Source organism: Protomyctophum parallelum (genome assembly GCF_964188405.1).
Source record: "Protomyctophum parallelum genome assembly, chromosome: 9".
Lineage (NCBI taxonomy): Eukaryota > Metazoa > Chordata > Actinopteri > Myctophiformes > Myctophidae > Protomyctophum > Protomyctophum parallelum.
The window spans coordinates 32,602,823-32,621,314 of NC_139706.1; the positions used below are offsets into that span (position 1 = coordinate 32,602,823).

General features: G+C 43.4%; 1 protein-coding gene across 2 annotated transcripts in view; it reads right to left on the reverse strand.

Moving 5' to 3' along the window:
* The window catches only part of tenm4 (teneurin transmembrane protein 4), a 286,524-nt gene that overhangs the window by 124,093 nt on the left and 143,939 nt on the right, over positions 1-18,492 (reverse strand). For both annotated transcript variants that reach the window (XM_083772809.1, XM_083772808.1), the window contains 3 exons: positions 7,515-7,673; positions 5,150-5,364; positions 3,570-3,783 (listed from right to left, as the gene is read on the reverse strand). In XM_083772809.1, the coding sequence (XP_083628935.1) occupies positions 3,570-3,783; positions 5,150-5,364; positions 7,515-7,673 (588 nt within the window). The remainder of the gene's footprint in view (positions 1-3,569; positions 3,784-5,149; positions 5,365-7,514; positions 7,674-18,492) is intronic.

Sequence of the window (18,492 nt, forward strand, 5' to 3'; positions counted from 1 at the left end):
TCCTTTTTGCTATGGTTGTGCAGCACCACAGTCCAATGGAACATCCTGAGCCGGTGCAGTGCACTCATTCAACATGCTAATGTGGTTTAGCAGGGCTACGTGTTTACCATGCCCATTACCTGTGCTCCTTCTAAGAGCACAGAGGCTGGGTGGTGGGGAGGGGTGTAGTGGCGGTTGGTTGGTTGGTTGGTGGGAAACCCTGAATATCTCCTAGCCAACATACAGAGGCATAAATCATGGATTCAAGCAGAGCTTCATTGAAATTCATTACCGTTCCTATCAGGGGAGCTAACTATATTGTACAAAGTCTCTCCGGTCAGGAAGGACGGAAACGTAGGCAGCAGGGCGTGTTTTAATCAGTGCCTCGCCACACTCTCCGAGGATGCTCATCCAACTCTGACTGATGGGCGGCGGAGACCATGCGGAGAGGCTCTGATCAGACGCAACCTGCAGGAAGATGTTGTCTCTCTAGCATGCTGGGGGAGGGAGAAATAACTCAACAACATCAAACTACAACTATGTTTAAAATAGGTTTGCCCAGGGAGATACTATATTTTGGTTCAGACCAATTAACGGCAAACGCATCAGGTGAATGACGGCTCACCGCCCCCCCCTCAGCGTGTGTGTGTGTGTGCTTGCATGCGCCAGTAGGCTGAATTTGTTGCGGATGAATCATGCCTGGCAACAGGCGGAGGGGGACAAATGGATGCATGCTTCAGAGAGCCCTAGTGCTGAACATTCAGCAGGACACAGCTCGCACTGCTACGGAGCTGCAGCCAAGTAATGGACGTTCCCGTTCCACCCCAGCTGAACAACCACATGGCTACGTGAACAAACTTTTCATTCATTCACGTAAAGAGGGCCGGAGGTTAACACATGACAGACTCCCCTCCCCCTCGCCACCACCAATGCTGACTGAAATAATGTATGAGAAAAGGAGGTTTCTCATTAGGAATGGTTTTCAGTTGAGTGCTAAATCCAGTATACATAAAAAAATAGGAATTTAAAAAAGATCCAAAAAGGTAGCACATCCAAAAATGCAATACATGGCGGACAAAGTACTCACATTTCCATTTCTTTATTGACACACCAAAATAAAATAATTGTGTCGCTATCCTTCTTTTAGACAAAACTAAAACTAAAAAGGACTACGGCAGTGGTCCTTTAACTCTTCATGTCAAGGACCCCCAAATTAATATGTAATTGGCCGTAGACCTGCATCTGAAAATATTGTGTGCCAGGGAACCCCTTACAGGATGTGTGTTGTTAAAAGGTTTCAAAAATACTGATAACGCGTTGAGAGCTTTTAGGTATGCTATTTTCAATAGCCAATGCATATAGGGTTACAGCGGTTAAAAGAGGAACCCCCTAAAGAACCCCTCGGGGGCCCTGGACCCCACTATGAGAACTACTGCTCTGCAGCCTTCCCGTTCTAAATGGATATGGTTCACGTATATTCCTTTACCTGGGCAGCACTGTGTGAAGGTCAACTTCATTCCTCCCATGGCTCAATACGATTCAGGCTGTCGGTGAGATTCAATTTCTGCTGAAGGGCACTTAAACCAGCGACCCATTTTAGAAAAGGCTCCTGCAGCCCTCCCTCTGAGCAGCTCTGAGCAGATGCACTCTGAGACACAAAGTGAATGGAGGAACAATTCCGACCTCAACTACACAGCCTCTGTCTATCATCCCCTCCTGCCTCTGCCTCTACTACGTGCATCAAATGGAGAGGGATAAGCCAGGAAAAGCAAACACGCTGCCCAGGCCGACTCCCCTCCCCTCCCCTGCATGTGTCCACTGTCCAGTGGTGGAATGAAAATAAGTGCATTTACTCAAATGCCGGACTTGGACATCTTCAATTCTTAGTAAAACAAAGATGAGTTGCAACTGCACTTGGACCGCATTTTTCTCCTCTACATAAATCTCGTCCCAAAAATAGCCGATCTACAAGCCCACAAAATATCGTCATAATAATGTTACGCGAGTAAAACATTCAAGTACTTTTTCCCGCCACTTGCCTCCACAACGAGGCAGCCAATCGAGAAGCAGAGGTGAGCTAAAGCAAACACGCTGCCCTCACTCCCCTCCCTTGCGTCGCATCGTCCATTAAGCTCTGAATTGCAGCTGTTGTCAACACAGCAGGATGGGTGTGTGTGTAGGATGGGTGTGCGTGTGGGGGGAGGGGGGGGGGGGGGGTATAGTGCATCTCTTGACTGTCTCCAGTCGGCGATGTGCATTGGAGTCGAGGACAGCCTCCCATTGATCCGCAGGCTGGCACGGCCCCTGTCACAGATGGACTGTGGCCCAGGAGCTTTTAATTAAAGAGCATGTGAGAACAGCTCCCAGCTGCCGTCCCCCGCCTGTGAAAGACGACACCTCAGGCCCTCTCTCGCACCTTGCCTGATACAGGAGCGCTAATCAAAGTCGCCTTCAGGGCCGAACAAAGAGGAGCCACGTGCAAAATGACATCGCCTCTTACAAAAAGGTCTGAGAGGCGGTCACATGATCATGTGCCACACAGAGACGGTCAAATCAGAAAAATACACTACACTCCCTACTATACCACTGTGTCTGCCGCTTTGATGTATGGAAAGTAGATGGAAATTGGACACGTGATCAAGTACAGCACTGGCAGGAAAGCATAATCATTTTCTGTGCGAAATGTATGCAAATGGCTGCCGGAAGCCAGGCCCCCTAATTCGTCCGAGACTGCACTCAGGCTAATGAGTGCATTATGATCTCTCAATGCCCTACTCAGGTGCACGGCATGATAATGGCACTGATTTCATAGGTTTGGACTTCACCTTGATTAACCTGAGTTACCGAGTTACACTCGCCCCCGCTGTTGACACTGTCTCCCCCGTGGATGGTTGCCAACCATTTCTGGATCTGTGTCCACTTGTACTTTAACATTTCTGTACACATCATCTATCTCTCCCATACGCTTTATTTTATTTTCTATTTTTATTTTTTTGTTCGTGTTTAAAAATGTAAAAAAAAACCTGTGGACAAAGAAATACTATTTGAAAAATGTTGTATAACATGATTGTTGATGTCCTTAAATAAGGAATTAAAAAAGTTGTGTGCATTTTCATTCGTCAGTTTCAATGGAACTGACGTAGTATAGTTTACAGTCAGTTCCAAACACATTTTCAAGGTTTAAAAAAATACCATGACATTTATTTTGTATTATCAGTAATATTATTTATCAAAATAATGTTTTGAGAATTATTCGGAGGCCCACTTACAATATCCTCTCGACACACCTGTGGGCCCTGACCCACAGGTTGGGAATGGCTACCCTCGTCAGGTGCATGGCATGATGGAACTGAATTGATAGGTTTCGACTTCACCTTGATTAACCTGACACTCTTCCCCACCAGCTGCTGAAATGCAACAAAAATTCAGCTCTGACTCCTGGCTTCTGGACTGGTGCTGATTTCCTTCTTATTCCTTTTTTTTCTCTCTTTTTTTCGGTACGGGTGTAGAGTGCTGCCGTTCGGTATTATAGGGATTACGGGGGGATTGCTATAATAGGTTTAAGGCAGGTCGCGCCCCAGGGCACTTACCTATGGCGGTGGTGAGGAAGGAGATGGTTTCCGTTTCTTTCCCATCATTGTAGACGGCCATGTGCCAGATGCCAGAGTCCATGTACTGGATGAAGCCTGTGTCATGCGTAGTGATGGGAACCAGGCTGCGCTGCAGCGCTGCAGGGCCCTCCACAGCCTGGAAGCCATCCTGAGCCAGCAGCCTCCGTCCGTCCAGCAGCTCCACAAAGTCAAACTAGACAAGACGGACGGATGGACAGACAGATAAGACAGACAGACAGATAGATAGATGGACAGATAAAGACGAACCGCAGACAAGCCATTAAGAGTGACACATGAGACTGAGTGCTTTCAACAGCCTCCTTATAGCGGAGGATCATTGGGTTCTCGCATGAATAACTCATCATCTCAGAGGAGCGTTGAAGGGGCCGTTGGCACGTACGTCGCGGCTTGCACGACTTGTGATAATTTCGCAGTCCGGCTGCACATATGAAAATCCACTTCGGACCATCAAAAAACATCTGCACCAATTTGCTCCATATCAGCGCTGCGTCTCAGTGAATACCAATGATGAGACAGGCTTTCATTTCCATCTACATGAGGTAGTGATTCTGGACTCATCTGCCACTCGATATGTTATCAGCCAAAAAATAAAAAAAATGCTTTGGCTTATTTGCTTCAGAATAAAAACAGGGCGGAGTAGACAAACATAATATTTGGACTGATAAATAAATCACATCGAACATTAATATAAACTCCAATGCGTAAGAGAACGGCACTTTGAAAAATCTGTCGAGCTATTGTGGTTACATTCACAGATGAAATGTATACCCTGCAGACCTCATCCATGCAAAGACAGATATGATAAATCACATGATATACAGTATATGATACTGTACTGCACATAGATGAAGAATTAGTGCAAAGACAAATCTTCCTCAGTTGGCCCCCTGAGCCCTGAACCTTGTGGGTGATTCATTGATGACATTGAATATTTAAGGAACATCCTCAAATGATTTTGCAATAAATCCTTTGGGCAAAAAGGAGGAAAGATTTATGAAATACTTTTCCATTTACAGGGTGTTGTTTAATACACGGTCTGTCTTACAACGTTGATATTTACACTCCTCTACGGAACAGGGAATGGATACATATCTTTTGAAACGCATGCAGTGATGCAAAAGCCACATCTCAGAAACATTTAGAGCCTTCTCTTGATGATATACTGTATGAATGGCAATGGCACTACAGGCTCCATTCTTTCATGATAATTTGAATGTGAGTTCAGTACTGCAGTACTGTACTTTTCTTTATGTCCAGTTTTCTATATTTTATACTACTATGCCACTACATCTCAGAGGTAAATACTTTTTACTAACAATTATTTGAAAGTATCTTAGTAGTTTAAATTTATTACAAAATTATCCAATATAAAAACTCTGGAAACATAGAGCTGATCTACAAGATCTGCTATTTTCGAAAAGGTTTAACCAAGAGTATATTTTTATGCCCATACTTTCTATACTTCTAGTAAAAAGCAATCTGAGTACTTGTTTCACCATTGAAATCTAGTGAGATATTAACCGTAGAAGGTTCCCTACCTGTGTGTGTGAGGGTGGGAGGCCTCTCCTGCCGTATATGCCCACCAGGGCGTCTTTGCCCAGGGACACATTGAACTTCAGGTACATGGGATGATCAATGAAGACCTGGGACCTCCAGAAGACGCCGGGTGGAATCTGCTGGGCGACCTTGCGGCCCACGTCAATCTCCCCCGTGTCTATGAAGCTGTCATCGGGGAACAGGCTGTCCAATTTGCCTGCATCACACATAGAGTAAATCCGTCAAACGGGCCATGCCATTAATCCTGCCCTCGGAGGGCAGACAGCGTCCGTCTCACAGAAGGCAGGGATAGAATCATATCGCAGGGTTTCAATCACATCGCTGACAGCTAGCCAAAACAAATGACCCTTCTCACTGCCACTGCAAGATGAGAGAATTATTCATTTAACAAATCATAATAATAATAATAATAATAATAATAATAATAATAATAATAATAATAATAATAATAATAATAATAATAATAATAATAATAAATATATATACAATTTTGCATGTTTGCATGTTTTACAAATTAGTATTGAGCATTCCATCTTCAAAAGCAGTAACATAATCCTTAAAGCTCAAGGGACTGGTGTAGGAATGCATTTGCTTTAATGAGTTGGCGTAGTTTTACGGTAAAAAAACATGTCATAACTGTTTTTTATGGTTGTCTAAAAGTTAATTGCAACGATGTCCAAACTACAATAAAGAATGCAGTGCATCAGATGTACTCTATTGTATATATATTTAGCATACTGTCTATAGCCTACCATATAGACTGGTTAAAATAATCATTAAAGTAAGTCCCAGGCGGATTATTTTACACAAGAAAAGGTAAAGTACATAGTACTCTCATTGCAGTGGAGAGAGATCTGTGAGTCAAGTAAACAGTACAGTATACTGAATATAGTACACCGACCAGTGAAAAGTAAAAAAAAATCATATGCTCTATAATGCACCTTCCATTGGACTCGGTGGAGATACCAACATCTGCTTGCCTGAGTAGATGGGCCAATTTGCTGCAGTGATGTCTACTAAAGCAGACTTCCACACGACACAGCCCACAGGATTTGATGGCAGATGCAGCGTAAGGTTACATGTGGCACGGCAGATGGCAGTCTCCTCAAAAGTCCATCAGCAGCGATGGGTTTTATCGGTGAAGACACGAGACAAGCTCCCCGTCTCCCAGATATGGGCTTTACATAACGCTACAACACTGGGGCTGGTATTCCACATGTTGGAGGGGGGTGTGCACGTGTTTATGTACCGCGTTAATGGGGTTCTCATCAGTCAGTTTAAATAAATCATAAACCGAGACCAGTGATAATGAGCCTCACGGTTAACTAAATGGCTCTCTCTCATTTGTCATTCCTTGGTAAACGTCATGTGAGATGAGAGGGGGAACTGTGGGGAAGGCAGCGAGAGGCTGTACTCATCTGCATCACCTTGGGAGAAAATTAAACTGACCACCAGACATGCTGGGGGGACAGCGGCGCCCGAATGATACAGACTCAGAGAGCCATGGCTATCGATTTCCCTTCAACAACAGCTGCCATGACAGGCTGAAACTTGCCTGCAGTGGCACCTTCTTGTTAGTTAAACACACTTTCTGTCATGCGGGTAAATGAAACGGACAACTCTCAAGTTTCATCTATATGGTAATGTCCCTGATCGCCACCCTGTTTGCCCTGCATGCGGAAACGCGAAAGCGGTGAAAATCCGAGCTGGTGTTTGTATGCCGAGAGTAGAGGAGATAAAACTTTTGTGTGCTGGAATGGAGCGATGTGGTACCACGGGGCGGACATATGGTCACTTTGACTGCCAGGGAAGGCAGCACAGCCTCGAAGATGAAAGGATCACGTCCGTTCTGAGGAGGCTGGGAAAGGCTAATCTCCTGTCCCCTCCAGTCCCTGGACCCACCATCCATAAAGCTGTGCCATTTTTCTCCCTCCAGGAACAAACAACACGTCTTCTCTCCACTCCTAGCATCTTTGCGTTGGATTACAAAGCAGATCTGTGCGTACCACAGAGAGCGTGGAGCACAATGGGAGCTTGGACGGCAGAACAATTAGAAGAGACTTGCATGAGTTCTGAAATGTCACTGGTGAAACTTGAAGATTTGGAAAACTTTTTGTTTAGTTTTAATTGTGCCGTTCGACTTTGGTGCAAATTGCTTTCCTTTCCTTTTTTATTTTTCAAAATAATCATTATACAACACCAGACACACCAAATAAATGATTTGCTTGCATCTCTGAATTGTCATTTTATGAACTTGAAGCAGCGTTGAAGTTATTATCATACTCAGTATGATAATAACAGATTTGTAATGCAGAAAGTGTTCAAACGTTAAATAAATTAACTTACTGTCATCTTTTCCCCTGGGTATCTCCAGGCCTGTGTTTCCCAGAGGTGGCAGTGCCAGGTCGGTGGGGAAAGGCACACCGCTGGCGTTGTCCTCCGACAGCTGGTACATCTGTCTCTGCATGGGCTGCAGGTGCCAGTTCAACCCAAAGAGGTGCATGGCTGAAACACAAACAAAACATTGCTGTCAAAATTACCAATGCTTTACATGTTTCATTTAGTCTTTTGAATAAAATGTAATGTAGTTTTAGTCATATTTTAGTCATCGAATGATGGCGCCGTAATGGCTGATTTTACACCCAAGAAAATAGTTTTCCACTAGTCCATCCCTATAACATTTTAGTCTTGTTTTTATTTGTTGACAAAATTGTCAATATGTAGTCTTAGTTTTAGTCATCATAGCATAGTTTTTATTTCGTTTTCGTCAGTGAAAAAAGGTAGTCAACAAGCATTATTCGTCACAGTTTTAGTTGACGAAAATAACACTGCTCTGGACTGTTAATTTTGAATACATTTTCAATTCCATCAATTTACAATTACAATTTAGGCATTTAGCCGACGCTCTTAGTCCAGAGTGACTTACAGTAAGCAAGAACAAAATACATGGTAATACATCATATAGGCTACATAAAGAATAGTCATCATGAATCATACGTAAGCTAAGAACCTAACAGTGGAATATCTATATCATGAAACTATGCATACTACACTATAGGGTGCTATGTCTACATAAAATTCATTACATAAGTTCAGCCTGTAAAGTGGCCAGGGCTAGGGCAAGTGCTACGGCAAGTGCTACAGGCTAAGATGGAGTCTAAACTTCCAGCTTCCCTGTGTTGGCTGATATGAGCACGCGGGAGGGTTTGTTGGGTTCGATCAGACTTGCAAGATGGGGGTGCCAGCATCAGAGTTTTGTACTGCCAATGGTGGAGCAGAGAAGGGGGGAGGCATGTGAGAATTTTGGCTGGTTGAAGACCAAGCGAGCTGCTGCATTTTGGATCAATTGGAGAGGCTTAAGTGCCCATGCCGGTAGGCCAGTAAGGAAGGAGTTGATGTCTGGAATCTGGATTATAAGGAGCTGGGCTGACACCTGGGTGAGGAAGGGTCTAATTCGTTGAATATTCTGTAAACCTACAGGTTCGAGTGACGGCTGTAATGTGTGCAATGCCACAAGTCAGTCAGTATAGTACTGGTTCTCAACGTCGGGTCTGTGGACCACCATGGGGGGTCCAAATGGACCCTTACAGGTCTGGAACTCTCTAAAATATTTTTTTTATCCCACGATTTTGTAACCCATTTTTCACCCCTGTGTCAATCATCTAATGTGATCCTGGGCTCTACACACCCTCCACCAACCTAGTCCCCATGTATGGGGGACAAGGGGAGAGCAACAGACTTGAACTCATGCTTCCTTCATGCCTGAGTGTCCAAGTTGCTCCTTTACACCTGACAGGGGGGAGTTTCCCTGGTTGGACGTAGCGCGCGGAAGGAACACGTTATTCCAACCAGTTCCTTTCCCCTCCATCAGGCGCCCCGGCTGGCCAGGGGGAGGCAGTTTAGTGACCAGGATTACTGCATGTTTTTTGTGAGGGTACCACAGGTCTGGAACTCTGAGAATGAACAAATGGGACCATTTGTACATACTCAGAATAAAATGAACACCGAGGACCTTACACAGTATACCCCCCCTGGGTCCCAGGGGGGGTATACATGGTATCTAATGGGGGTCTGTGGCCTATATCAAACTGGGGAGCCTTGAAATGAAACAATGCTAAGAATCACCATTCTAATTGTGCAACATAATCTCAGTGTTTCCACCGTAAAACCACCTGGGAGGTGGCAAAATAGCGAGGTGAAGTCAGGGGATACAGAAACAATGGCACGGTTTACTGGTTAAATGCATCTTTCCAAAATGTGCTTAGCGAGTGAGACCAAGGAGGATTGAATGCAATCCTGACCCCCGGGCCGGAGGACAACATCTGTCCAAGTGCTCCAAAACGACACAAGGCCCGGACACCGCCCCCGCAGCACTGCCATTTTCCCCTCGTCCCCATTACCTTGCTAATTCTCCCTGCAAAGCGAGGAAACCACCAGGTCAGCAGGGGAGACAAACAGGGGAGGTTTGAATGTGAACACCATGGAGAAAACCAACGCCAGGCATTATACAAGGGCGACAAAAGGAATGTCCTCTGGAACAATGGGACTGGGAGCAGAGGACAGCGGGGGGGGAGGGTCTGACCATGACAGATCACCAATAAGGGAAGAGACACCGCAAGCTTAGTAAGGCAAAAGCCACCTTGGAAGTAAACAGTCAGCAGAAATGGCAACATGCAGAGCCATTTTTAGGGGGCGTCCCAAGCCAGTCAGTTCTCCTATAAGCCCCTCAGACTAATCACCATGCAATTCAATCATTGCGTGAAATGATCAGACAGTTGCAAATTTTCCTAACCGCTGCAGAGCCAGGAGTCGAGGATAACGCTATAACGCTAGAAATGTTTCCTAACTAAATGCAATTTAATTTACTCTCTCCTCAACAACATACAGTAAGCAGTTTTGAGTTACATTTACAGCATTTCAGTGTGCCCTCCCTGACAACTACCTCCCCTTTTCATCACTAAGTGGCACTGATGTGCAGCCTAGCACGCACGAGCGCACACACACACGCACACACACACACACACACACACACACACACACACACACACACACACATTTCGGGTGTGACAGTACATTACAGTGACAGTACAGTACAGTACAGTAGAGGGACCCCCTGGGGATCCCCACACGGTAACTCTGTCATTTCTCAACTGTTTCGGACGCGGGCAGCTCGCAGGAACCGCCCCGGACCGGGCCCGGACCGGGTGTGAAAGTTCCGGAGACCCCCTGGGGACCCCAACATGGAGTTGCACCACTCACTTCACACAGGTGTGATTTTTTTGTATTCAGTGGGTGCGTGTGTGTCTCTTCGCTGCGTCCTACGGCAAGGACCCCAAATTAATATATACTGTATTTAACCGTGGCATAGGACCCCCATCTGGAAATATTTTGTGCCAGGGACCCCCATACATACAATACATTTATGATAGCGTTAGTTCATGCAGGGCACGGGAGTCTTAAAAGATCAGCTGTAATCAGCTATCAGTCTGCTGATTGCTTTTAATCAGCCACGCTTTCATACACACCAATCACATCTCATTCCCTCAACAAGGTGGTCCATTTAAATACGGCTTGCTCCTACACCAGATCTCTGCTTCAATTGCTGCACACTATGCAGTAAACAAAATAACTTAAATAAAGAATCAATCAATCAATCAATCAATCAATCAATCAATCAATGCTGCTGTCTTGCATTTACTCAAATGTTTAAACTGAATGTAGAACTGAAATCCATATGTACATGACTCTAAAGTAAACTGGAATTCAATGTTGCATAGCTCTAGTCTAGTCTGTTCTTTGGCTTAAAGGAGAATTCCATACTAAAAGGCTTTCTTACCTTTCTTTGTAGTTGTTATGTCCCCACCAAAGAGGTCCAGGTGTTATTTTGTGCAAAAGCTCCTTATTGGCTATGTTCCCTACCATAAGCCCTAAATGAATTGCATTGAATTGAATGGGGCTATGGGGTTGTGCTAATTAGCTTATTTCCATCGCTCAAAATTATAATTTCTTTGTATATATCCTCTCTTCATAATGTAAATAATACCCCAAGCGGCACACTTTACTACTTCTTTCAATGGAAATAAGCGAACTAGCATAACACCCCATAGCCCCATTCAATTCCCATTCAATGCAATGCAATTTATTGAGGGCTTATGGTAGGGAAAATAGCCAATACGTTTTTGCACAAAAAAACACCTGGACCTCTTTGGTGGGGACGTAACAACTACAAAGAAAGGTAAGAAAGATAAGAAAGCATTCTAGCATGGAATTCTCCTTTAAATGTTAAAATGTGTTTTTTGCATGACAAGTTAATCTGATTACATGTCTTGCTATGGGCCTGCTCTTGTATACCCCTTGCGGGATTTTGCATAGCGTAACAGCGTTCCCTGATTTTGCAGCTGAACACAATGCTTAGCAAAATGCAGGGAACATCTTAAAGAGCAGAGCCATTAATGCCAAGTTTTACTGTATTCCATTTAATAAATGGTTAAATCACGTGAGTGCTTCTGATCGAAGTCTTGTTAAAATTTTGTTCAATAACACATCTACAAGCTCATTTTGTTCAATAACACATCTACAAGCTAATTTTGTTCAATAACACATCTACAAGCTCATTTTGTTCAATAACACATCTACAAGCTCATTTTGTTCAAACATTTCTTCAATATAGCATATCTATAAGCTTGTGACTATGACTAAACTAATAGCCAATGTAAATGGATAAAGTGGTTAAAGTGATACATTTAAGGACCCCTGGGGGTCCCCGGACCCCACTTTGAAAACCACTGTCCTACGGTGTTGCATTGCCTTGCTGTTACACGGAGTGGGATCATGCAGTGAGCAGCCTCTGAGAATGACCAGCGCTGCAGTTCTGCCATATGAATTTACAGTCTCAGTTTGTCCTTCAACTTGTTTTACCGCTGAAAACCACTTTTCCCACTTTAAACACGGTCATGGTAGCTGAACGCGCTGTTTACCAAGGATACATTTCTCACTGAGAGCAGTTTCCATAAACATCTTAACAAGAATCAAAGAATCCAAATTCAATGTCATCTCCCTCTTGAAATGATGCCCTCTGTGGTCCGTGAAACTGGGCTCACACTACAGCAGTGGATTCATTTCAAGAGAGTTTACAAATGGAACCAAATAGACCCATAAGGGTCCATTTAGACCAAGAGAAACCACTACAAGGAGATAAATGGCGAGTGGCGACCAACTGAAACAACGGTTGGACAGCTGAGGCTTTTTGATGTCTTGTAAATTAACGCCCTACTACAAAAGTAGCAGATCGACAAGCTCGAAATGCTCGAAATGGCGCATTTTGAGCATGTAGATCTAGTACTTTTGCCGCTATTGAATTTTAATCTTGAAAAGCATCGGTTATGAACATACTGGTTTCCACCCGTCTACATATCACACAAGACACAACCATTACCACAGCAACTTTAACTGGCTCCATCTGCTTCTGCATGTGATCAGATATGTGATGGGATCACATGAAGTGCAGCATAGTTCAGCCAGGCATCATACACTTAATACAATGCTGTAGTGTGTGATCACTGATATGCGCCATTATATTAAAATCTTGCAGTGTGGGAAGGTTTAAGAATACTATCCTTATACTGTATACTACCCAGTTCCAAGAGGCTTCCATAAATGGCCATGTCCGTCTCCCAGTGGAACCCGTCCCATGAATCCATTAATTATGGAATATTAGAACTCATGCTCCCCGCCTAGTTCAGAAGTCTGCAAATAGCTGGCTTACTTAAAAAATGTGATGTACTGTATCGTCGTTGCCTTAATGCACACTGGGCGAGCACTACTTTGTGTTGACAAACAGGTTTCAGCCCTCAAGATGAATGTGGATGATTTGGGGTTATAAAAGAGGTAAAACAAAATGCTAACATCTCAAATACAAATCAGGAAAAAAAAATCTCCAGCCGCCAGCACGCCCCCTTTCTCCAGCTCTGGAATTGTCTATGAAAGAGGAAGGCAGCATCGCTGAGAGACAGATGGCTTGGTTTGTCATTTCGCAGGGCTCCAGGAGAGAGGTTCCTTTTGATTTGTAGCCCTGCGTTGACTGGAGGATCTGAGACGGAGTCAATGTATGTTGTCGGCAGAAAAATGGCATCAAAGGCACCTGGCGAGGGGTGCAGAGTGTTCCAAACGTCCAAGTAATCACTTCTTTGTGGGCCTCATTCTTTCTTCCAGGGGTCCCTATAGCCTCTAATGATGAAATGAGATATAGAGTCATTGTTCGCCTTACAGATTTACACCGGCGTCTCCTTGGTATCTACGATATGCAGAAGGAGCTGGCCATGGGCCAACAGACGGCCTTCAAGAAAATGTGTTTTGTAGGCCTCCCAACGTTTACCGAGACCTCCGCGCTCAAAAACACGGAACTGGCGACAATAATGAAGACAGTTTGCTGGAATAACAAGGTGCACCTAATGAGGGGCGGTACTGGCACAGACAAGCTGTGTCGGCGATGCCACTGACCTGTCAAGGGTATTACACTTGGTAGCTTTGCCCATTTTCGTCCAGAGCGCATGTTGTGCCCTCGTTTCGCTTATCTCTTGGCAGGAAGCTGGGTCACGCCACGACCGCCAAGTGCCAATTAGGGAACAGAAGTACTGCAGCAAAAGACTCCTCAGCCAATCTGAGAGGGGCTGTGCCCGTCGCTGTGGGTTGCTCTGCCAAAGCCCCTGTGCCTCAATCCTCTCATCTCCACAGCACTTTCAAGAAAAGCTGCGATGAGCTTTTGAGTTGTTTTTCTTTCTTCGTTTTTTTATCCTCGCCTTTCAGGTTCAAGCCTAGTGTACTGAATAATGTCTCGAAAAAATCCATGAAAACAGAAAGACAGAAATGCATTGGTGTGAAAAATGCAGCCATCGTCGTCCATCACTGAGTGGGCTGTGCGCATTAGAGAACATATGGCTAATTAATCTCTTTTAGACACATGAATGAATGTGTGTTGAATGCAGGAGCCTTCTGGCACAGATTATTTCACCCAAATCCCATCACACCACCTCCATTTCACTGGCAGTCCATGACATGTAATGTCATTGCAACGCAACTTCAATTCGCAAACTAATAAAAGTCCACATTTTCAAATTAAATAACAGTTATGCCAAATAGCTCTCACTGGTCGCTGCCAAGCTGGCATCCATCAACCTCCACACATATTGACCTATATAGACTAATGCTGTAACAACTAAAAAATATAAAAGCTGTCAGCGTAACAATTTGGAATGTAGGGCACTGGAATTCCAAATGAAGCCCACATTTGTATTTTAATTTTCTCCAGCATGGCAACGATCAAGGTGCCAAATTCTATTTTTGAGGTTTTCTTTTTGTAACGCTTCATGCATCAGGGTGTGTTCGTCCTGGTATCCTCTGCCGACATAAGCAGCAGCTGTTTTTTTTATCATGACTCAGAGGAACAACAAAGCACACACTTAGTCGGAGTAAGAATACGGGTCAGTATCGCCTGGAACAAGCTGTACGGAGCACCAATCAATTCTCAAGCACAACATCCTGATGACTTGTCACAGAGAGGAAAGTGTATTTATGCAGACAAAATTGTCATGCAACCTTGGGCTGTATCTTCAGAATAAATCTGCCGAACGCAGTTACGCTCCTTTCATTAGAAATCACATCAATGTCGACTAGCTAGCTACACAACAAAAGTGTGTCTAACCCTTTTGTCATCAATACTATAAATATATGGTATATATGAAATCCATAAATTCATGGGAAACACCCCAGAGCTGTTCTGCTTTGCACCGATTTGGGGAAATGAACATTTTATTCCAGCTAGAAGGGATCTGGGATTTAAATTATGGTTCAATAAAGGCTTAAAGAGGCCCAGGCCGTAGCGTAACGGTCTGGGCACCGGACTGGTGATCCAGTCGCGGTGTGCCGCGGGTTCGACTCCCGGACCCGACACGGCCTTTACCGCATGTCATCCCCCCATCTCTCTCCCGTTTCCTGTCAGCCTACTATCTGTCCCTTAAAAAATCAATAAAAGGCGTAAGCCGCAAAAAAAATATCTTAAAAATAAATAAAAATAAAGGCTTAAAGAAAGTGGTGGATCTATACGAGAATGGCAATCTAATGTCTTTTGAGGGGCTGAGGAGGAGATATGAGGTACCGCAAAACCACTTCTTTAAATACTTGCAAATCAGAAACTTTATTATTACATACACAAAATACAAAACAACCTCCTTTAACAGTGCTTGAGAGGTTTTCCAAACAGGATTGTTTAGGAAAGGGGTTGGTCTCACAAATGTATGGTATACTAGAAGGGTTTCATAAAGATGACTCGGAAAAAATAAGACAAAAATGGACACAGGACCTTCAAGTGGAAATCTCAGAAATTGATTGGGGTTTAATATGTTCCAAGGCACAAACACAAACTATCAATACTAGATTAAGACTAATTCAGTATAATTGGATAATGAGAACTTACATAACCCCGGAGAAAGTAAATACATTTGATCCAAACATTCCTGATTTATGTTATAAATGTGGGGAACATAAAGGTACACTGTTCCACTGCTTATGGGGATGTGAGGAGATTAAAACATTCTGGAGGTCTGTGGTCCACTATGTCTCTCAGATTACATCAGGTCCAGTTCCTCTTTGTCCTAAATTATGTATACTCAGTATTTATCCATTAAATTGTACACTAAATAGTAATGAAAAAATAATGACCGACCTTTGCCTGTTACAGGCCAGACGCTCAATTGCGCTATGTTGGAAGAATGTCAATGCCCCTACGATCGGCTTTTGGCTGAGGAACTTAACAACCAGTTTGGCACATGAGAAACTAACATATGTAATTAGGAAGAAACCTGCGGTTTTCTATAAGATATGGGAGAAGTTCTTGGACTTCATTAAGCGAGGTGATATTGAAGAGGCTTTGGATGTATAGAGGTTAATTGGAGTAGTCAGCTGTGGGGTGGGGGTAGGGAACTGTGCATTTGTTTGTTTAACTGTATGTAATGTGTTTTGTTTAACTGTATGTAATTTTATTTTCGTTTTATTTTTAGTTTTGTCATTATTATTTTTGTTCTGTATTTATTGTCAAATCATTTTGTGATAAGATTTTGTTTGTATTTGTGCTGCCATGGGGATGTGGGGGGGGGGCTAATATATGTAAATTGTTTTGAAAATACTTCTTTGTACTTTAAAGAAAATCAATAAACATATGTTTAAAAAAAAAAAGCTAGCTACCTTTATGAAATACGGTCAGGTGTGGACAAAGCACTCAATCAGTATGTGAGCCAAACTATAGGTACTCCTGGTCAAATATTATTCAATTACAACTTAAAGTTGCTCTGTCAAATTTGTTTAAAAAAAAAGAAAAAAAAGGGAGAATAAAAAGGAAAATTAAAAATCTAAATTTTTGCAGAAATGTTCACGTCACATTGCGATGTGTTGTGAGCTTGTAGACCTGCTATTTTCACTTTATTCACTGCCGGAGTAAAAAAAATATTCAGCCAGGGAGTTTTCAGTTTTTCCTTACATTTTAAGTAGTCACAGAATATGTATCTGCACCACGATCGATCCCCCGGCCGTTGATAAACATGGAGCCTTAAGGCTCATACTGTACATAGTCTGGATTTTCGGTGGTTAGGTGACCACCGAACTACAACATAACGTCACGAGCCGCGGTGAAGAGCAAACCACCGTCACCGCTCCAGCCCTTCTCACCTGGTCACCTCACCACCGAAAATCTAATCTATGAATAGGCCTTTATCTGTGCTTTAGCGATTTTTTAAATTTTTGTTTGTCCTTGGCACTGTAGAATGAGTTAATTCATAATGTACTTTTTACCTTCCTATAAATGCAGTGGAGTCAAAAGTACAATATCTGTCTTTAAAAAGTAGTGGAGTGAAGGTTAACTATCCAAAAAGTAAAGTACACTACAGAACAGATACACTACAGTAAATGTACCTAATTACTGTCTGCCACTGGAAATACTGTACAAAAAGGCATCAGAGAAAAAAAGTGAAGCCTGCTTGTTTCAGCAGGTTACTGTATAGCCTTTTCTGGGTTTGATGCTCGTGTGGTGCAGGTGCTTTTCTGCCAAGGGCCCAACCTCATTGTCCTTGACTGGATACCCAGGGTGAGTGGAAGTGAAACACAGGAGGACACCGATGACCTTAAAATCGTGAACATATAACAAAACGTGCTAATGAGAGAGGAGCCACCGCAGAGAAAATAGTGCCATCTTAAAACCACATCAACCCCCCCCCCAACCTTCCGGCTCCCACCTGCCCGCCCACCCTCTCGCCAGGATCTTTGCACTTTGAAATGTGCCGTTTTACAAGGCACGGTCGCACCAAGCGGAAGACCACGTGGGCGAAGTCGAAACATCTGTCACATCCGTAATTGGCTTCATTACCCGACTCACCGAGAGTTTCCAATTACAGGCCTCGATAATTAATTGCACTCGAAATTAAATACATTTTCTCATCAGCATTTAATTAAAACACGGCCCCTCGTTCTTGATTGGAAATTCAGATCTTAGGGTGATCCCAAGTTTGAAGTATGTTTACTCGGAGTACACCAGGAGACAGCCTGATTTTCGGAGGTGCAATTACACGTGAGTGATTAAGCAGTGATCGCACTGATGGGCCTCTCTGGCTCTGGGCCAGGTCATAAACAGACTGTATCTACAGCAACGTTCCCCAACCTGTGGGCGGAGGACCACCGGTTGGCAGTGAGGATATTACAAGTGGGCTAGGTTAAGATAGGTTAGGTTAAATAAGTGGCAAAACACTTATTCAATATTTTTATTGTAGTATTTGATTGATTGATTGATTGAAACCTTTATTTATTCGCCAAAAGAGCATTGAGGTTTACCCTCATTTGCAATGCTGTCGAGGTTACGCAAAAGACATAATAATTATATTATACAGTACAGATATAAAACTAAATAAGACCATAACAGAAGACTGTAACTGTAACTTACTAGAAGTAAAAAAAAAACTTGATAACATAAAATTTTAACATTAAACATAAATGAGTTGTCATTGTGATACCGATGAATAGGGACTTAAAGTATTGTTATTGCTGATTGGTCATTAAAATAGACTTGCTCTAAAAATGCACGCAGCCATTGGCTTGGGTAGAGGGCGAACACAGATTTTCAAGTGGGCCCCGATCCAGAAAAGGTTGGGAACTACTGATCTACAGCCAAATCTCGATGCCAAACTAAACCAAACCGTTGACTCATCCACCCCCCAATCCTTCCTGGCTTGTTTTCATTTAGTTGTACCTGGCACACGCTGTACTACCGTGAATATTATAGGCC